The sequence below is a fragment of the Berghia stephanieae genome, chromosome 2 (genome assembly GCF_034508935.2).
Source record: "Berghia stephanieae isolate SIO BIC M18660-M18661 chromosome 2, UCSD_Bste_1.3, whole genome shotgun sequence".
Lineage (NCBI taxonomy): Eukaryota > Metazoa > Mollusca > Gastropoda > Nudibranchia > Aeolidiidae > Berghia > Berghia stephanieae.
The window spans coordinates 21,195,913-21,218,412 of record NC_088361.1 but is presented as its reverse complement, the minus strand read 5'-3'; the positions used below and the strand labels follow the sequence as shown (position 1 = coordinate 21,218,412).

The following is a 22,500-nucleotide window of genomic DNA, read 5'->3' as shown; positions in this document are numbered from 1 at the left end:
AATTAGTCGCATGGACTTGAAACACAATATATGTCATAACATTTTGAAGAATTCTACAGTCTTTGTAAAATAATATGAATTTTTATCAACTTTGTTTTGGGGATATTGCAATCTATTTTTTGCATAATTATAAAATTGAGCAAACGAAAATTCCATTTACCTGGGATGATACAAACGCCATCGATGTAAATTGGTTCATATGTCCCATCTGTGATCTGTCGGGACACAACGAGAGAAAATTATTAATGATAACAAAAATATTTCTGAACCTATCGTTATCTTTTTAAAATGGTGTTTTAAATGGGCTGGTAGCCTTTGTTTGAGCACAAATAATATATAAGTACAAAACATACGAGAATCGTATTGCTTTAGGGGTCCCTCTCAACTGAGAGGGTGCAAGAATAGCCCAACGCCAAGCCAGCGGGTCGTAAAAGGCGACTGTGTGGCTCCCCCCCCCCCCCCCCCCTTTTTGAGTCACCTGGTCCTCCAGGTTGGGGGTTGTCAAAGGGTTAACACCCCTTTCGTAAAGCTTAAATTGTTACAGAAACACAGACAGACAAATCAAATCTTTTTTATTTTTTAGCTTGGGCGACCAAAGACTTTAAAAAGTTAGCTCAGGATAGAGAAGGATGAAAACTGTTTGTGGCCTATTCCCTGACCCAGGGGTAGAAAGGCAATGATGAGGATGACGTTAAAAAAATGAATAAGACCAAACGGTTTATAAGTTGATGGATAATTTTACCTCACTGAACACGATGACTTATCACGAAGAACGGCTGGCTCTGAAAATGTGTTTATAAAGCAGTACCAGAAAAAGAAAGAAAGAAACATAAAAGAAAAAAACATCCCCAAAAATAAATCACGTTTTCCTCGGCTGGAGATCAAATCTCACATGACAATGAGGTCTGGTGTTCGATCCCCAGTCGAGGAAGATTGATTTTTTTGGTATGTTTTTTTTTCTTGTATTTTCTTTCTTACTTTTTTTTGGCAGTGTTTCATATACACTTTTTCAGAGTTGTAAAATTAAGAACAACATTCAACTCTCAGGTGAATCTTCTTTGGTTCTTATTAATAGCTTTATTCGTTGAAATTGATCTCAGTTCCATTCAAAACATTCCTTTGGACTACCTAAATCAGTTATCATAACTAGAATTAAAAAGGTAGAATTACGAGAGAGAGAGAGAGAGAGAGAGAGAGAGAGAGAGAGAGAGAGAGAGAGAGAGAGAAAAAATAAGAGAGAGAGAGAAGGAGAGAGAGAGAAGGAGAGAAGGAGAGAGAGAAGGAAAGAGAGAAGGAGAGAGAGAGAAAGACAGAGAGAGAGAGAGAGAGAGAAGAAGAAGAAGAACAAGAAGAAGAAGAAGATGATGAAGAGAGAGAGAGAGAGATAGATAGATAGATAGATAGATAGAGAGAGAGAGAGAGAGAGAGAGAGAGAGAGAGAGAGGATAGAAAAGAGTAAATCACATTAGAATTTACTTTTCGGAATAAATATGATTATTTATAAAATGCTTATCATAACAATGATGATTTTGTTGATGATGTTGATGATGACGATTTTGTTGATGAAGATGATGATGATGATAGCATTTTATATTATTATCCGTATTAGCATTACCATTCTCACCAAAGTTCTAAATTAGAACACTGGGCATATAACTTGATAAAACAGTGTTCTGTAAATTATTTTGAAATAAGATCGGAAACTGTTTTTAAAATGATATTGTTGTCATCCATTACCTTTTTTACTTTCTCATCTGTCTCTTTCTTCTGCGCATGCACCGGAAATGCACAAATGCAAATAAAGATAGAACAAGAACAACATTGACAAATGCAAACTGAATCCAACTTAATAAAATTATAAAAAAGGTTAGTAAATGTTCAGTTATCGATGTAATAAACATCGGTAACAATGTTTATGGAAGATGCCAGTCGGAAATGACTTCGTCAGAAAATGGGCCAGCTGTTTTAATTTATTATTATGAGTAAAACCACAAAATAGTGATTGTTTTGACCGGCCAAATAAATCTAGGCAGTGCTTAGTCAATGTAAAAAATTCAAGTGTCGCCGGTCTTACATTCTGACATGAAACTCACCGACAATCGATGTAAGGTTTATCGAAATAAAAATACATAGACCTTTATGAAATACTGTGACAACTTCAAACTAGTCCACAAAAAATAATTCAAGCGACGGGTATCTTCCATATCTTCAAATGTGTATGCTTTCTGAACATGTATGTACTAACGAGCAAAGGGACTATTTCTCATGTGAGAGAACTGAGACGCGTATTTCAATCTAAATGCTAATTCATTCCCATCCCCGCTCCCTTTGTAAGATTCAATCTTCTAAAGACTTTTTAAAAGATTAAGGTATATTATTGAGTTCGTAGTTTTCTTTACTCGTCAGTACATGTGAATTTTAAGCATGTTTCATTTCAGAACTAAAACAGAAAGCCACACTATAAATCAAATCAACGAAGCAGCCTGAATCAAATAACATCCAACTAAACTAACATTGCATTTTTAACAATCTCTCTGTCGTTAAAATCAAACACTTTCAATGTTGTGGTAGTAGTAGTAGTAGTAGTAGTAGTAGTAGTAGTAGAAGTAGTAGTAGTAGTAGTAGTAGTAGTAGTAGTAGTAGTAGTAGTAGCTGTTGTTGTTGTAGTAATCGTAATAGTAGTGGTAATAGTAATTGTAGTAGTAGTTGTTGTTGTTGTAGTAGTAATCGTAATAGTAGTGGTAATAGTAGCAGTAGTAGTAGTAGTAGTAGTAGTAGTAGTAGTAGTAGTAGTAGTAGTAGAAGTAGTAGCAGTAGTAGTAGTAGTAGTAGTAGTAGTAGTAGTAGTAGTAGTAGTAGAAGTAGTAGTAGTGGTAGTAGTAGTAGTAGTCGTAGCAGTAGTAGTAGTAGTAGTAGTGGTAGTAGTAGTAGTAATAGTAGTAGTAGTTGTTGTTGTAGTAGTAGTCGCCGTCGTTGTCGTCGTCGTCGTCGCAGTAGTAGTAGCAGCAGTAGTAGTAGTCGTGGTAGTAGTAGTAGTAGTAGTAGTAGTAGTAGTAGTAGTAGTAGTAGTAGTAGTCATCGTAGTCCTATTAGTAGTAGTAGTAGTAGTAGTAGTAGTAGTAGTAGTAGTAGTAGTAGTAGTAGTAGTAGTAGTAGTAGTAGCAACAACAGAAGCAGCAACAGCAGCAGCAGTAACAGCAGTAACAGCAATAGTAGTAGTAGTAGTAGCAGTAGTAGTAGTAGAAAATGCAGTAGTAGAAGTGGTTATAATGAAAAAAAAGGTCGAGATTTTAGGAAAAGCTGATGAATTTCTTTAAATCTGCAAAGAGGGCAAAACAACAAACGATTAAAACTTAAAAGTAAAACTAAGATAACACAAGAAATTATATAAAGCAACCAAAAAAACCCAAACTATTTGGCTTAAAAGACCAGTTTCGTCTCACTATTAGCTCATGACGTTTGTTAGCAGGCCATCGCAAAATCAATAACTTCATTGATTTAAACATGGCAGACATTTTTCAACGTATCATACATTTAGAGGAACATTCTGTAACTTCATTTGATTAAAGATAATTTTCTGGCAAACAACTAGCTCTAAAGAATATCTGTTAACAGGGTATTTAATTGTTCTTTGCTTTGTATTTGCGCTATGCGCTGTTGTTTCTAAAATAGCTTCACAGAGACTGGTCCATAAAGGAATTTAAATCTTTAAAAATGATTATAAGATAGTAAACAAAAATGATTATAACATAGTAAACAATACTCACGAGACTAACAGCGTTCATCACAGACTTCTTAAAACTGAGAGCTTTTGACTTATCCATGGTGCTATTCCTTGGTATGGAAGGAAGCTCCGAATTAGAGTCGGCATTGTTGAGGATGACCAGAGTCTTAGCATCCTTGACCACTCTTACATCATCAGCACTATCGGTGGCATGTCTTGCCTTGATCTCGTGGGCCTTCTTGGAGGCGGCGATGGACATGGCCGCTACCCCACTCATCACATTGTGCTTATTTTTGGCATTTTCACTCTTTTCTCTCTCTTTTTCCTGTAATGGAATACACCAAGCGTTTGATATGGGTAAGACAATTTTTTAAAAATCTCTTAATGTTTAAAATAATTCATACGTTTGAGATTAAATGAATTATCATTGTAATGCACTGATGATAAATATCCCATTTATCTTTTAATTGCTTCACAGCGTAATCCAACGGTGATACAAAAGTTGCTTTAAAATTATTAATAAAGTCATATGTATCTTTATTCATGGGACGAATCTATACCCGTGTTATCAATAAATGTGTTATCAATAAATGTGTTATCAACAAATGCCTTTTATATTAAAATTATCATAAGAAAACAAAGCAAAACAAAAATACTGTAATAAACATGACCTTATATTTCTTGTACCTGCTTAAACAAACTTATTATTAACAATTCCAAAATGTTTTATGAGCTTTCTGCCTGCAGAACTCAGAAAGCGATAATTATACCCCACCATTCTGAATAGTTTCTCTCTTCTTTCTGTTTTGACCAACATTTTTAGTTACGTCAATGATTATTCACATTTAGTAAAAAACAAAAAGTAAAAATAAAGACAGCCTTAAATAAAAAAAAAGTGGATATTAAATCCATTTCGATTTGTAACAGATCATAACTAAACGAAATTGATTTAATATTTTGATAAAAACACGCTTTAAACGGGTTTGGTCATGGCAGCTATCTCATCGTCTTGTCAAAATAGAGGGAGCTGGTTTGATATCTCTTTAAACAGTTAACTGCCGTACCCTGAAAAAAAATCTCGTATCTAAAAATTTGGCCAGAAAACTCGTCCTTCAAATATCGATCGATTTAAATGACCCTCATCTTGGCAAAAACTCTCAAACCTGGGATTGTAGGAAGACGAAGTCCCGATCTGGGAGTTTTTGACCAGATTTTAATCGATCGATATTTGAAGGACGAGTTTTCTGGTTAAATTTTAAAACATGTATTTTTTCATAGACGGTGGAATAGGACGTGTAGACAGCGAGTCACAAACATGTTTAAATTTGACTTTATAACTAGGTTGATTCTTAAACGACGTGATAGCTTGATAAGAAATAAAACGTAAAATTGTTGTACTTTTACCACCTGAATCTATTACGTTTGTTATCAAAATGGGAAATCCCTTGAATACATTCTCATGACTTCTTGATTGGCAAGTAATAATTGAAATGATTTTTTAAAAAAACCCACTCCTTTCTATTATGAATGATACACACAATTAAAGACAACACAGACTGACAAAACCGTTTCATTTCCACAAGAAGTCGACAGCCACAATCTTTGTAATTTTGTTGATGTCTCGTCTTACAGGCTAAGCGTTGCTGTTGGCTACGGACCTTTTCTAAAGCGCTCCGAGCACGTTTAGTGGATATTACGTTACATAAGAGCTAAAGCTTTTTGTTTGGATACATTTTAAGTCTGCAGGTGAATACAAGTAAACTATTGTTTGCGTGCAGTGTCGTTGTGACCGATTGGTCATAGATAGCATAAGCAGTTATTTGACTCTCAAAGTTTCACAGAAAAACTCTCGCAGTCAAACGCGGTAAAAGCAGAATATCAAAATGATTTGTGGCGTAATAGAGTTAGACTAATTATTCTGTTGCTACAAGTTTGCAATGAAATGTTAGGAATCAATAAAATCAAATAATGAAGCAAAATAAGATAATTGCCAAAGTTATGATTATGAGATAAATTAATCTAAATACAACCCCCCCCCCCCACTTCTCTAGTGTATTAAATAGAAGGGGTAGGGGTTGTCATAGCCAGGGGATGGGGGGGGGGGGGGGCGTTCACTTTGGCCAAACTTCAATAGAAGAAGAAAGGGGGGGGGGGGGTTTGCGCAATTTGACCAAAGGAAGGTGGAGAGAGAGAGAGAGAGAGAGAGAGAGAGAGAGAGAGAGAGAGATAGGGAGAGAGAGAGGGAGATAGATAGATAGATAGAGAGAGAAAGGGAGAGAGATAGATAGATAGATGGATAGAGATAGATAGATAGATAGATAGATAGATAGATAGATAGAGAGAGAGAGAGAGAGAGAGAGAGAGAGAGAGAGAGAGAGAGAGAGAGAGAGAGAGAGAGAGAGAGGAGTGAAGTGATTTTGAAAAAAAATAGACTGGGGGCCCCCTTCTATTTGATAGAGTAGATTATTACATTTTTGGCATGCATACGTAAATGACTTGAAACAATATACAATGGTGAATGAACGACATTTTAAGAAATTATACTGAAAAAACATTTATGCGTGTCAAAATAAAACTTTAAGAAGAACAGGAAGTAGAGATGTTGTACATTGGTGCATTGTTTTAAAAATTTTCTTTATAGCTTCATACTCTTTTTGGAGAGAGTCACGATTAGAGAGAGAGAGAGAGAAAGAGATAGATAGATAGATAGATCTTCTTCTTCTTCTTCTTCTTCTTCTTCTTCTTCTTCTTCTTCTTCTTCTTCTTCTTCTTCTTCTTCTTCTTCTCCTCCTCCTCCTCCTCCTCCTTCTTCTTCATCTTCTTCTTCTTCTTCTTCTTCTTCTTCTTCTTCTTCTTCTTCTTCTTCTTCTTCTTCTTCTTCTTCTTCTTCTTCTTCTTCTTCTTCTTCTTCTTCTTCTTCTTCAAAAACTACGATTCATTCGGTTAGACCAAGTAAGACTATGTATAAATCAAGAAGAAAAAAGGTCAAATTACACGATTAGTAAATCCTACTTGATGTTTGTAAATTTCTTGAATAGGGTCGGGGATACTTGGAATTTAAATAATAAAGCTTTGAAAGCGATAACATTATTACTCAATGAGTGAAAGACAGTAACAAAAAATCGATACAACTAAAAGCTGTTTAAAAGGCATGCAATATATAGGAATATTTGATTATATCTAATGATAGGTGATGATAATGAATGTGTATGGTGTCCTAAAGAAAAAAAATAATATTCAGTTTATGTAGTGTATAATTCCCAACGATCACTTTCTGGACAAAGTGAGATCAGATCTTAAGATAGAAGTATCTGATCTGAACACCCACGGGAGTTTGCTCGATTAGCAAGGCCATGAAATCGGCCCACAAGACGATATTGATAGGGGAAGTGTTCCTTCCAACGTCGTTACTACTGTCTACAGAGTCGATGCTGGATGAAGACTTCGGGAGGGACCAGCATCACATTCCCCTTTTCTCAGGTAAGGTGGGAAAAATGCCCACCACAACATTGCCGTTCAAGGGGGGCGGTGGGGGCTATTTCTTTTTTCTTGTTTAATTCGTGACTATAAACACATAGTGACAACATTTTCATCACGAATGAAACAAAGAATGTCAACATTTATACATTTGCATTTTCATGAATTCACAAAAGACGCAGCTAACTTCTTGGCCAAAAATATTTGAAGACATTGGTATCAAACTCGGAACAGACTTTTTAAAAAAAGGGAAATGATTTGTTTTTTCACGAGAAAATGGCATTGTACACATTTTTTGGGGAGAAATAATCATACAACACTTATACAACATTTTATGCAAAGTTATAGAATAATATAATATAGTGGTGTTGTTGCATATATGTTGATTTGTGAATTAAAAAAATAAAATATATATATCATGCAAAATAAACCGATGCCATAAAAATAGAAACTAAAAATTGAAAAAAAAAATCTCAAAGATTTACCAACACAAAAGCATCATGCAAACCGGAAGCAGGCTAGAGGTGTGTACTGGATTACTTGGTTTCGACTTCAAATGATTAGATAATAATAGTTTTAAAACAGCTGATCAAAGGCATTAATGATGATGATAAAATTGTTTGCTGTAAAAAAAAAAAAGAAGTGGATCAAACCTTTCGATGAGCGCTCTTCCGTCGAGTTAATTGAGCAAGTCTCTTTATCGAGGAGGGGGTAAAAAGTCATAAAACAAATAGCTGAAGTTTTCATAAGAATAAATCCTAGTTCCAGTGGTACAATTTATCTAAATGGCATAAAATGAGCCAAGACTCGAAAAGAAAATATATTTATTCACATAACTTATAGATGTATTTTCTAGGTTAATGAAAAAAAAGTTCACGATATATGTATATACTTTCCTTCATCTAAAATTTCTATAATATCTTTTATAGCCTATAATTATCGGTCTCCATTCATTCCTTACCAGTTCCTTGATAAGCTTAAAATAAAATTATAGCAAAACATGGGAGCATCACTCGAGGGAATGCAAAATAACAAGATGAACAGTTAAAGCTTTCTACGTGACCCGATGAAAAAAAATCAAAACATAAACATCTAGCCAGCGTCCATTGACTTTATATTCCACAGTTATATAGGGAACACAAAAGGTGCTGCTAAGCTTAACATCTGTGAGAAACATACAACCAAGATATTTGTTGAATTATAAAGAACTGAACAAGTGTGTATGAAAGGTGCCAGACAAAGCAAGAAAGAAAAATACAAGTAAATAAAAACCATTTCAAAAAAAATAGTTGACCTCGACTGGGGATCGAACCCCAGACCTTCTGATTATCGGTCATACGTGCTACCATTACACCACAAAGGCTCACGATAGTTGGGGCAATATCAATACCTATATTCTTCACAAGGGTTCGATCCCTAGTCGAGATCGACTGATTTTTTGGGATGCTTTTTCTAATTGTATTTTTCTTTCTTGCTTTGTCCAGCACCTTTATTACACACATGTTCAGTTCTTTATCTTACACCGGTGCCTGCTCCTTAATTTCGTAATTTGATATTTGTTGTATTCTTACACGTAAAATGTCATCAAATGATAACTGAACATTCCTTGCGATCGATTATCTAAGATTCTATCCAACGCACTGTAAATCATCAACATATCTACCAAATTCCACATTTGAACCAAAACTTCCTCTTGGCCAATAAATTTGACTCAAAAGGAAGTGAAGTTGACTTTAAAAAGACCATTTTGATTAGATTTTATGACAATGATAATTCTGCTGCTCACCGATAGTACACGTTCTCGTATTTTGGCCAGACATTTTATGATTCAAAAATCGATGAATTGCCATGATCTACTATGTCAACAATTCTCCAGTCTGAGATTTTAAAAATTCTAAGGTTTAAGTAATGTTGATACAATGGGTTAATCTTAATTCACCCATTTTAAATGTAAACATTCTATGTCCAAAACGAAAAAAGGCCTATTTTCAATCAGCGGCGAAATGACGTAGGTGATTTATGTTTGACAAGCAGACTACTATCAAAATACGAGGACGATTTACGGTGCGTGGAACGAGACCTTAAATGTGAATGACGTCATAATGAGTGTGACACAATATAAAAAACACAAATTGATTTTTTTAGCGGAATAATACAAAAATGAAATAAATTGATAACACGCAGCAGCTGGACAACACGGTGCAAATTATCTAATTTACCGATATTTCTTACATTGCTATTATTGAAAAGTACATAAAATAATGATAAACTAATTTATTAACGGAATGCGCGTATTCAAAATGCAATGACAAGAAAACAACACGGTGCAATGTGAACATGATTTGAATTTTTTTGCACACAGAACAAGTCAATCTCGCAACACGTATAAAATGAAAGAGTCGCTACCTTTCCTGCAGTGACGGCCTCCACTTCGTATGACATGGAGACAACAGCCAACATCAAATTGATGAGGTAGAATGACCCAAAGAAGATAACCACCAGAAAGTACATGACGTTCCATGGTCCGGTTGCCAGAATGACCTGGAAAAATTATCAGAGATAAATAAATGGAATCAATTTTTAAAATTATAATCAGGTTAGAAAATAAAGCAACGAATTAAAATAATATTTTCATAGAAACAACGAGACACAGGAAATGTGGAGTCATGAAGGTTACAAATGCGGAATGTAAATTTCTTGGACCAGCAGGCATCTGATCAGAGATGTGTTGGTATCTCTACATAGGAGAGGGTTCAAAAACGAGAGAAAAAACAGTCAGAAAGACAGACAGATAGATATAATGTAAGATAGATAGATAGATGGACAGATAGATAGATAGATAGATAGATAGATAGATAGATAGATAGATAGATAGATAGATAGATAGATAGATAGATAAATAGATAGCTAGATAGATATATTGACGGATAAATAGATAGATAGATTGAAAGGTTGTTTGGTATTGAGACATGTGGTGGTGGAGCATCATTTAAATAATGTGCTTGACACTAGATAGATAGAAAGCGAGAGAAAGAGAAAGAAAGAGATAGATAGATAGATAGATAGATGAATAGATAGAGAGTAATAATGATAAAGATAGATAGATAGGTAAATAAAGAGATAGATACAGAGTAGAGAGGAGGTAGATCAACATACTTTGTTGTAGACATCCTCCCAGAAGTCAAGCGTGATGAGTTGGAAGCACGCTAGTAGGGACCAACCAAAGTGGTCAAAATTCAAATAACCGTATCTCGGATTTTCTCCAACATGTGGTAAACAGGAGTAATTACTGGGACACGATCTGTTGATTAAAAAAACAAGTTTGCAAGGTAAGTCACTGGGACAAGTGAAATGCCAGTCAAAATGAAAATTGAAACAACTTTGCTATATTCTTATCATATTTATAAATCAATCAGTTACAATTCGCAATAACAAGCGCTTCATGAGTGGATATTAAAACAGGCTCCCCGACTGCATGCTGACTTTAATAAGTACGTTTTGCCTTTCAAAACATATTATAGGTCTCAAAAGGATCTTGCTTTCACATAGCTTGTAGCAAAAGGGTACATGAGATAATGAATTTGTTAATCTCTTCCTGACATTAAATTTTACAATGAACAGAGAGTTTGTCACTCATAAGCAGATGAAATCATCATCAATCTGTTGCACTCACCCGGCGCCAGTCGCATTTCCGCAAATCTTGTAATCTCCATCTACACTGTACCAATTACCTGGGAAAGAAATAAATTGAAACTGTTGACAACCTGTGATAAATTTATTAGTAGAGAGTTCTTAGAAGAGAATTTGTTTATCCGACCTGTATATTTTGCTATCTATTACACATTGACAAGGATTGTGTAGATTAAATATGCAGATTTTAAAAATCAATCTTGGATAAGCAATCCATTAAAATTATTTAACCATCCCATCATATCTATCTTTTGAACTGAGTGATACAGCAAGATTCACTTTAACTAAAAATGTGGTTTTTATTACATGGAAATGATTGTTTTTACCCGAGTCTCGAATCCATTCCGCATAATATTGATCCCAAGACTTGGACGGGTTGGTAGTATATCCTGTCGCTTCGGAGACGCACTTTTGTCTCAAGACCCCCATGTAAACTTGGAGCCCGAACAAAGCAAATACCATTAGGCAGAACATGGTTAGAAGTATGACTTCAAAAAGCATCTTGAAAGCACGGAGCAGGGCGTTCACAATGGTTTTCAACCCTGGGGATGAGAGAAAAGTTATTCAATTAATAAAAGCAAGCGCTTCTTTTAGTTTGAGTTGATCTTACTATGAATTTTACTTCTGCAAGAACAATCCAAGAATTTGCTTTTGGCCAAATAAAATAGTAGAAAACAAAAACATATATATATATATATATATATATATATATATATATATATATATATATATATATATATATATATATATATATACATATCTAATCGCATTATTTAAATTATTCATCGAGACAACATGTACATTGGTTAACAATTGACAGGCATAAGGCACACAAGTACATGGTATCTCTAAGTAGAGAATCACAAAGGGGTGCCGGCATAATATATGCAAAATATAGTAGGTCTTACAGACATACTCGTAACTATAAGTAAAAGCTACATTTTCTGAAACCTCCAAGAAAAACATAAATCATTTTCCCACTCCCCCGGAGTTTGCTCAATCTCTTATCTACCTTTCAATAGGTCCTGATGATACAATATGGATGCATCTACTGTTCTATTCAAACATCAGTCTGTGATCTACAGGAGATTTGTCCCCGATCGATAGACCAAAAACATGATCATCCTTCCGTTGATTTCAGACCATGTTGAATATTTCATCCTTTAGCCTTCTTCATCTTTCAAAGAAATCACGTCTTCTGACTTCACTATCCCATCTTTCTTGTCCATTATTTATATAATCTAATCAGATAACATAGTTTGCTGCTTCGCGAAGTCTGGCCTAATTGAGGTTTCAAATCACAAATGTAATCCAATACAAGGTTGGAAGTTTTTTATGTACACAATATTGAGGACGATGCAATCCTTCTTCTTATTCCTAACGTTTCATTCCGTCTCCAGGCATCAGAGGAGATTGCATGTCGAAAGGTTAATGCTTTGTGTTTTACATAATTGCTGTAAAAACTTCTTCCTTATATCTCTAGCCATTCCCCGTACAGTTCAAATACTCTAGATAATAAAATATCAAATGAACATATTACAGTAAAACAAACAGATAAACCATTACGCCTCACAATAATTAATGAATTATTCAACCAGTAAACAATCTTCGTTGACAACATTATGTTCTTGAGAATTATTTAGCAATGTTTTTAAATCTATTGTCATCACTCACCAGGCACAATGGAGACTGTTTTTAAAGCACGAAGTACCCTGAAAGTTCTCAAGCCTTGCATGTTCCCGACATTGGAATTAGGATTGGCAACAGTTAAAAATATTGTAATGAAACTGAAATAAAAAAAGAAAGATATTTACATCAATAGATATCCAAGGTTTCAATACATTTAATAAAAATTTCACTAAATAAACACGCGACAAGTAAAGAATAACTGAAAATTTCCAACCCAACATTGAACCCTCAAGTATAGATAAGTATATTTAGAAAAGGGCCATAATTTTATTAGACATTCCTTAGACTGACAAAAACATTATCTGAAGTGTTTGTAATATTCTGATTCAAGATATCCTTTCTATTATATTGTATATAAATAGTGTGCGATTGGCTAAGAAGCTCACAACATTGCCATCCGGAAGTATAGCGGACCAACACACAAAACTATGATTAATACAGTTTAGTGAGAATTACTCATAAAAAAAGGATGGCAAAAAAACAACAACAACAAAGACCCGAGTGACGTCAACTTCGTTCTATCTATAAGATGAAAACTATTTAGCATTTTAAAAATTAAAACTATCGTTTTTGCCTATAAAGAGATAATAGTGTATAAGAAAAAAAAATTACGCCCTATCGCAACGACACCATAAGATTCTGTCGCCTTGGCATTCCATTCATCAAACAAGATGTCTGATGTCAACAGGAATCATCCATGTTGTCCAAGTGAGCAAATTGGGGGTTAATAATCTTGTCCAAGAAAATAAAACGAAAGTGCCTGAAGTGAGGTTAGAACCTGGGATCTTCCGGATCACAGTGCAATGCCTTAACCACTCGGCCACTACGCCCTCTGATTGTATGAGAGCTAAGGTTAAATCAACCCGATTTTTCCTGACTGTCAAGCCATGCCAATATTCTATAATAATACAATCACCACTGTCACAAATGAATATACCGATTCATCTGTGTTATTCAGAAAGTATCGCGGGTTTATTTATAAATTTGATATGCCAACATTAACAATGACACCAACGGAAACGATGAAGCTATTTTAAGAAACCCCGTCTATAAGCAAAGACGTTTTTCATTTTTGATCTTGGAAACGCTGGGATATCAATATTACCTTGCCATGGAAATTTGGCCAGAAATCTCGTCCTTCAAATATTGATCGATTTAAATGACCCTCGTCTTAGCAAAAACTCTCAAACCTGAGACTTAGATAGACTTATGCTAAGATGAGTGTCATTTAAATCGATCGATATTTGATGGACGTGTTTTCTGGCCAATTTTCTAAACATGTGCGTTTCAAAAGTACGGCAGAATTCAGAATATCCGTGAGCCACTATATATTAGTCAAAACTGAACGACCAGCTGTGTAAACCTGAGGCGAAGGTCAACCAACGCATTGTAAAGCATCAAATATCGGATAAATTGATCGCTGACTTACACTACACTCACCACCAACACATGAGACCTTAAGATAAATATTTGATGGCTTAAGTGAAGTAAACCACTGGGTGAATGCACTTGACGTGCCTCGCATGTTGCATTATTGAACAATCCCTAACGGATTGTCTAAATGTTTCACAAAACTGAATTGTGGAATTAAAGTGCATGCCACTAAGAAGACGTCTGGTGATTACAAATTCCCCCCCCCCCTCTCCGCCCTTCCACAATACAAAATATAAAAACATTAAAATCATAAAGATAACAAAAAGCAAAAACTAGAGGTGCCCAAATGAGCCAATGCGGTGGAGAGGAAGATAAAGTGAGTAAATGCGACTCATAAATAAGGGAACAGCACAAAACAAACGACGTTTCGTCATTAGGCCTTCTTCAAGTCTTGTTGCACTGTTCCCTTATATATGAGTCACATTTACTCACTTGATCTTTCTCTCTAACAAAAAACAACAAACAAAAATATAATAAAATAACGAAAAAAATCCAAGATGGGACCAGTAGTCATTCTACCACAATTTTAGCACTTTTCTTTAAAAGTTCAAGGCAATTCGTTTCTGGTTCCTCTAAATTATAGCGGGGTTTACACACATGTAATTAGACTATGAGATGAGAGTAAATTGAGGTCGACACGACATCACCATTCACTACCATGCTATAAATGTAAGATAATTGATGATTTCTCATTGGCTGGTTGATAATCAAAATTAATAAACAACCTACATAATGGCGACCCTTCAAGACATTTTCTTTGTTTAGCTGTGAGATTCTTATTTACGTCGAACATTCCCATCTGAACCAAAAAAAGTCTATTCTCATTTCTTAAGGTTTATCAAAAAATAAGTTTTCTTCCCCTCCATCATTCTGGGTCATTCATTTTATTTGTTAAAACTGAAAGGCTCATTTCACCCGAAACGTTTCAAAGTTCCAAACCAAAACCACACCCTCCATCTCTACTTGTATCTTAATTTCCCCACTTTTGTGTTTTTAGGACATTAGATAAAATAGAGGAGAATTCCTTACGCTGTATTGATGACAACAAAATCCAACCAATTCCAGGGGTCTCGTAAATATGTGTAATCATGAATAAAAAAACCTCTGGCAAAAACTTTGATCAAACATTCAATAACATAAATGGCGAGGAACAGGTACCTGAAACAAAGAAAAGAAAGAAATCAATCATTGCAACAAAAATAGATCTATCAAATGTCAAGCTACTTGCTGGAATAATAGTATTTTTAGCATAGATATAATAGATTTATCTAATAGAAGTTGTTTTTCTCACTGGTTTTACTGAGTACATTTGGCGTGGTGAAAAACCGTCCGTCTATACAAATATTTATTTAAATTTAAACCTGTGTTTAGAATTCATCAGCCCACTCAGAGCGGCACATAGTTGAGTCGTTGGAAAAGGCTCTTAACTCACATTCTCTCACCGTACTCAAGTGTCCTACCTGACCGTGAACAAATGTCGTCTCTGTCGCGAAAAATTGCAATATCGCCTAAAAGGCGTCATGTTTCATCCTACATGTTTCAAGGATGGCTGTTGGCTAGGAGGGACCCCTTGTGAAGCGTGTGAGCACGTTTAGTGGATATTTCTCTATATAAATGCTAAATGAAAAGACCTCAATACGCTGAGCGGATTGATGTTGTAACATCGTCATAGATGCAAAATATCACAGTTTCTTCAAACAATAATTTCTTGGAAATAATGATGAAAATTAAACGTTCTAATCTGTCTATCTAGTGATGACCCATCAAGATATTTTATTTGTTTAGCTGTGTGATTCTTAATTACATCGAACATTCCCGTCTGAACCCAAAAAAAGTTGGTATCTGATTTTATAAGCTGTACAAAAATACGTTTTCTTCTCTTCGATTACTCCTGGGTCATTCATTTTAAATGTTTTATAAATTGTGGCTCCATCTTGAAGGTCTGATCTGTATTGTCGTGATAGAATTGTCTTGAGATATCGCGATTGGCTGTAAACGACGTGTCCATATATGCAGATCTTACGTACGAACCCACTTATGGGCCTAGTTTAACATTCTTGTAATGGACAATATTTTGCGTCACATTTTTGAGATTTCCATTACAACAATGTGACCATAAGAAATTGGGTTAACAGACCTGCAAATAAGTGCACGTCGGATGTAAATAATGTCAACCTCAAAGTCACGTGATCAACAAGACGTGAAAGAAAACATTATATTTTGTGCACATACCGTAACACACTGACGTGGATAAGAGACTTCTTACTATATTATGTTTATGAATTGATCAAGACAATTCAAAGACTACCTAGCATTCATTTAGTTTTTATGTTTTTATAACTGTATCCATTTATTCAATGATATCCCAAAAAAGACGGAGGAGAGACTGTGCAGTCAACTTTTTATTTCGTGGGTTGGTTTCAGATGACACCCATTTGTCTTTTGGTTTTTATTAGCTTGGGTAATAAAATAAACTCCGCTAAATGATGCGTTACAAACGAAACAAAACAACTTCTTTTAAATAAAACTATGACATTACCATTAGATACTTATTACCTATTTGAAGCTTTGTCAACTCGCAAGCACTGGCTATGGAAACATACACCTCAATAACAATATCTTTTGGTGGTGTGAAATTGTGGAATTGATATCGCTGATGTAAAAAAAAATGTGAATGCAAGATTTTGCGAGACACACAGCCTCATGAGAAAAGCGTGAATTACATCATTTAAAGATGTTATATTTTTATTTTAGTTAATTTTGAGAAGCGATTGACACGATTGTTTATTTTACTAATAAATTAATGGATAAGTGTATTGATAAGGGACTATGTTGAGGTCGACTGATTTTTTGGGAATGTTTTTTTTTCTCTTGTACTTTTCTTTCTTGCTTTGTCTGCACATTTCATACACACTTGTTCAGTTCTTTATCTTACACCAGTGCCTGTCTCTTAATTTCTTAATTTAAGTTAAAGCAATAGCGAGTATATTTACTTTTATTACAATTCCCGGGAATTTGGTATACTTGCTATGTTTTTTATTGTCTAAACGTTTCACGATTCTTGCGGAACCGATCGTCATACAAACACCACGGTATTCGATACTCACTCGATTTTTTCCGAGATGGGTTCCTCTGGCATAGCAAGGAAGACACAATTGGTAATGATGGTGAGGAATATAAACAAATCAAAAAACTGATTGGTGGCGATATGACACATGAGTCGTCTGAATGGGTTCCATGGGGTGAATATAAATAGGGATGAGGTGGCTGTGAACCGGTGGATGAACTGTTTCTTGAATCTTTTGGCTATTATCACGAAGGTCTGTGGAAGAGACGTTTGAACAAGAAATTATGAATGTTTTAAAAACAGTCGATTTAGACATCAATCTTTAGAAAAAAAATTGTACAACAACCCCACCCACAACAATTCTGTGGCGAATATTGTACAACAAAAACCCTCACAACACTCTGTAGAGAATATTGTACAACTCCCCCCTCCCCACACACACAACAATTATTATTTTAAAAATATTGTAATAATGTTGTCTGGCTTGACCTTATGTCATAGAGTATAGCATTTTACCTCTCTGACTCAGGTGTGAATATTGTTTTGGGGCAGTTGCCTATTTTGAATGAGTGCGAGTATAGAAAAGTGGCAAAATGCAACTTGTACATCGTGTACCCTAGACCTGTAGCGTCTGACTTGCATGTGAAGCAAACGGGACAGACTCTGTGTTCACCTAATTGAGATTTACTGGTAAGCTTGAGATAAGATTTTAATCCGAAACTTTTACTTTAGACAAAGTCCAATCATGCGGTTATTTCTTTCCTCTTTAGGCTACATAAACACACACGTAAGATCCATAAATAGAACGTGGCTGACTTTATAAAACTCTCTTTCACCCTTTTTATTAGCCACCCAGGTAATGGATCAGTTCTCATCTTAACCTCTCTTACAAACTATTAACAATATACACTGTTGTTTATTGGTTACAACGCTTTATCATTGTAATTGTATTGCAGATACTGTGACTATTTGAGTGAATCCATACTATCAATAGGTCAAATCTCTTCCGTCCCAAAAGAAATAAAATTCATCATAAGAGCCCCATAATTTGTCTTTCACCTCCAATTACGTACATGTAACGCTCTGGTTGTTTTCAGTCTAATTTTAGTGAGGCCTTGAAAATCGATTCACCGACTTGTTGTTTCTTCGATAGTAGAGAAAATAACACATAATATACACACAACCAACCGCAAAAATAAAAATAAAACAAAAAACCAAGCAAAACTAAAGTAATGAAGAACTCGCCGAAATTATAAATACGGCAATTCATCATTTTATACATTGAATCTAGGGAAAATAAAATTAAGCCTTTGTTATAAATCAAAGTCTATGACCGACTCCCAACTTCTCATTGTTCAAATGCTTACCCGAACCTGCTGGCAAAACGCTAAGACCAATTAGTGACAAACACACAATATTTATGCGTCGTGTAAAATTAACTACTTAGTAGATGGACAGAAGGTTGAAAGACCCTCAAAAAGGCAAGCAAATAAAAAAAAAATTGAATAATAAGGAAGTAATAAAAAGCCAATTTGTTGACAAGAAAAAAAAAACAGAACTAAAAAAACAAAAAAAAAAACAACCCACAATCTGACATGCACATCCCACGGAAAAAGGAAAATAAACAAGATTTTAAACATACAGCAATACTAGGATGAAAACTCCTGACGAAGGGACTGTACTCAAAGTTTTAAACATCTAAATGTCATTTTAAAAGACTTTTAATTTTTATGATAAATATTTTGTTGGTATCGGTGAAGTCAAACACAATCTATCTGTAATGTATCCAATATTTTGACATACACCATCAGACATCCAATGTTAAAGGCTTTTCATTTATATTCATAAATATTTTGTTGGTATATGTGGCGTCTTACACAATCTATTTATCATGTATCCAATATTTTGATTTTATGCCATCCAATAATTACTTTCGGCTTTTTATATCGTAGAAAATAATACGACTAACAAAATAGCTCCCCCCCCCCTCCGCCCCCAGTTCTTATATTATTTTACAATACAGCTTGTTAAATACTTGTTAAAGAATTATTTAAATTTTGTGATAATGCTTTTTTGGGAAATGTTTTGCTATGAATTTTAAGCAGGGAGTTTTACTAAAAGCTATGGAATATCTAGATTTTAATTGAGAGATTAATAACGGAGTATTTTTTGTGTGTTTCCGGCTTGACATTACAGGATCAATATTATAGTTTGATATAAAGAAAACACCTTAACTTTTATGTAAATCATTTCCATTGATTCACTTTTTAAAAAGAATCGCTTCACGATTGCTCCTTTACATTTTCATGAGAGCTTATGGAACCAAATTTCCATTTCATAAAGTAGCGGTCTCCTGATAAACTCCTTTTTGTTCTTCAGAGCCGAGTGAGGCAAGGATATTTTCCTACTTAAGACCTCAACATAGGGCCATTATCTTTAATTATTTTAAATAATTGTCACCCATCCTGTCACTGGCCACACTTAAAATCACTTAAAAAGCGGCTATGTGGTCTAGTGGTATGGCACTCGCTTTCGAATCGGAAGGTCCTGGGTTTGAGCCTCACTCGGTGCATACTTGAGCCTTTGGAAAAGACTCTTTACTCACATTCTCCCATTGTACTCAGGTGTATAATGAGTATCTGGCCGTTAACAGAGTTGTCTCTTTCGGAAAAAACTGTAATACATATCACCTAACAGACGTCATGTCCCTTTCTATATTTTACGTGTTACTCTTGGTCTCTTGTAAAACGCTTTGAGCACGTTTAGATTATATTGCGCTATATAAAACTCAAGTTATTTTGGTCATAATATCATATGGCCATTGACGCATTGATTTCCGGGAGGTGATTCAAACCTGGAACATCTACGTCTCAACCTGAGACTTTATCATTGATTTATCTTCTGGTCACCCAAAGGTTTTTGACCTCGACATTGACCTGACGATGATTGGGTGAGATAAACACAATAGTGCCTTAGCGACGGTGTTGATGTTGTGGTCAAACCCACACTGGTTATTCATCGCGGAAAGCGACTCATTATAGCATTAAGTAAGGAGCTTTTCGTGATTGGGTCTGAGGCAAGGAATCCCCTTACTGGGCCCTGTCAAGGTGTCATAAATCTTCCAGCCATGATACATCACCAATGAGGCCGCTGACGTCATACAATTTCAACAGATTTTCTATAGCAAAGGGTATCAATGCTCTACTTCTTCTATTAAAATGCCCTCACCATCGGTGTGAAAATTGATTTTTGGAGTAAAAATTGTGGAAATTGAGACAAGTCCATCTATTTGATTAAATATCATTGATATAGTTTGGTAGAGTACTCGCTTCACACGCAAAGGGACTGGATCGACCCCCAGGTGCAGTCGAGATTCCCCCCCTCCCTCCCATTGTCCACCCATCAGTGATTGCGTAGCTGGGTCTGTTAGATTTGGCGGAAAGTACTTTGCGATAGACTAGCGTCCTATCCAAAAGGTAGCAAGAAATAGCTATTGGGGGGCAAAGTGGCCGAGTGGTTAAGGCATAGCAATGTGGCCCGGAAGGTCCCGGGTTCGAGCCTCGCTTCAGGCACTTTGTTTTTTTTCCCTTGAGCAAGATTATTAATCCTCAATTTTCTCACTTGGACAACATGGGTAATTCCTGTGGACATCACACATCTTGTTTGATGAAATGTCTATATTCTCCGTCACATGCTACAAAAACAGGGATAACCTCAGGATCTCAGGGCCCAATGGACTACTTTGTAATATATAGTTTGATCACTTTCACTTTGAATTCGCGTATTTGCATCCGATTCATAGAACCATTTTCGCACGGTCAGTTAGATATGGCGTCGATAGTCGATTGGGTAGCAGGCCTTGTATTGTAACTAATCTTGAGACGAGTGGCGGGCGTGAACGGATACATGAAAACGATGGAAAATCATGATCTCGCATCGTGTAATCGAGTAATACACTATAGACTCAAGTAATATATATATATATATATATATATATATATATATATATATATATATATATATATATATATATAAACTACTTATATATTATGATATATATTAAAATCACCCCTTTGAAAGAGGCTGGGGTCGCGGTAGCTCATTTGGTAGAGCAGTCGCTTCACAGGACCGAGATCGATCCAATGTGCAGTCGAAATTTTTCTTCTTGTCCATCCAACAGTGATTGGGTAGCTGGGTTCTGTTAGATCTAGCAGAAAGTACATTGTGATAGACTAATGTCCTATCCAAAGGGTAGCAAGCAATTGCTATTGTCCGTTTCACGTTATACAAACCGGGATAAACACCGGCTCCATGGGCCGAATGGCTCTGGACTGCTTTAAAAAAGGTAATGTAATAGTCTTGGATATCACCAGTACCTACAATTCCCCCCCCCCCCCCCACCCCTCTGATCGTAACGTCAATGAAATTGTGGAGGCTTCTATCGCCCATAGAATAGAGTAGCACAAAAAACTGAGTGTATTCGAAGAAGACAATGTCTCGCCTCACGTTGCTGCACTCTCTCGTAAATTCCTAGAACAAAGTTCAAGTCTCTCTCTTGACTATTTCGGTCACCCGAGTTTCACTGATCCAACACAATTTGATTCGGTTTGTTGATTGTAGAAAATATATTTATATATCTATCGTTTATTGTTCATATCTTTATTTTCTAATATCATTTCGGTCTTTGGGTAAACGACGCAAAGATTGGTAGATAGATAGATAAATAGATAGATAGATAAATAGATAGATAGATAGATTGATAGAGAAAGATAGAGATGGACATACACATACACACAGAGAAAGGAGGGAAAAAAAGAAAGGGAGATAGATAGATAGATAGATAGATAGATAGAGAGAGAGAGAGGGAGGGAGAGCGAGAGAGAGAGAGAGAAAGAAAGAAAGAAAGAGAGAGAGAGAGAGAGAGAGAGAGAGAGAGAGAGAGAGAGAGAGAAATACCAAATCACTAACAGTCAGGACAACTAACCTTTTCTGTTATCCCGGGGTCGATCTCCTCAATGGGCCAACCCAATAATCGAGGCGGGATCCTTCCATTTGCTTTTGTGAATAGACAACCTTCCAGTAAGTTGGGATTAGGAGGCGGGAGTGTATCCTCCTCCTCGACCCCAAACTTGAGCTCTCCATCGACCAAATGAGCCACATGAGCTGTCTGCTCCCGGAGCTTTTTGTTCTCATTGAGGATTTTCTCCCGCTCTAGGAGGCGGACATAACTGTTCTTCGTGAAGGGCTTGAAGGTGGCCAGGTGAAGAACGGATGCACGAACGTCGACGTTGTGCTCATTGTTGTCACAATGGGGCGGTTCATCCCGTGTTGGCGACTGGTCCCGTGGCTGCTGCTGGCTAGGTGATCTCTCGATGAGATTGACATTAAGAACTTCTGCGGAGACCCGTGGTGCGGGTTT

General features: G+C 35.7%; 1 protein-coding gene across 3 annotated transcripts in view; it reads right to left on the bottom strand.

Annotated features, from left to right (window-relative positions):
* The window catches only part of LOC144964470 (sodium channel protein 1 brain-like), a 75,471-nt gene that overhangs the window by 29,292 nt on the left and 23,679 nt on the right, over positions 1-22,500 (bottom strand). Inside the window, exons 2-13 of one of the 3 annotated variants that reach the window (XM_078898813.1) lie at positions 22,066-22,500; positions 17,122-17,336; positions 15,044-15,172; positions 12,566-12,678; positions 11,218-11,433; positions 10,875-10,932; positions 10,358-10,502; positions 9,608-9,742; positions 7,855-7,896; positions 3,768-4,049; positions 1,738-1,767; positions 161-215 (exon numbers count right to left, since the gene is read on the bottom strand). The exon at positions 22,066-22,500 is cut by the window's right edge and continues 244 nt beyond it. In XM_078898813.1, coding sequence (XP_078754939.1) covers positions 161-215; positions 1,738-1,767; positions 3,768-4,049; positions 7,855-7,896; positions 9,608-9,742; positions 10,358-10,502; positions 10,875-10,932; positions 11,218-11,433; positions 12,566-12,678; positions 15,044-15,172; positions 17,122-17,336; positions 22,066-22,500 — 1,855 coding nt within the window. The remainder of the gene's footprint in view (positions 1-160; positions 216-1,737; positions 1,768-3,767; positions 4,050-7,854; positions 7,897-9,607; positions 9,743-10,357; positions 10,503-10,874; positions 10,933-11,217; positions 11,434-12,565; positions 12,679-15,043; positions 15,173-17,121; positions 17,337-22,065) is intronic. The other 2 variants (XM_078898814.1, XM_078898815.1) reach the window with 2 other exon arrangements.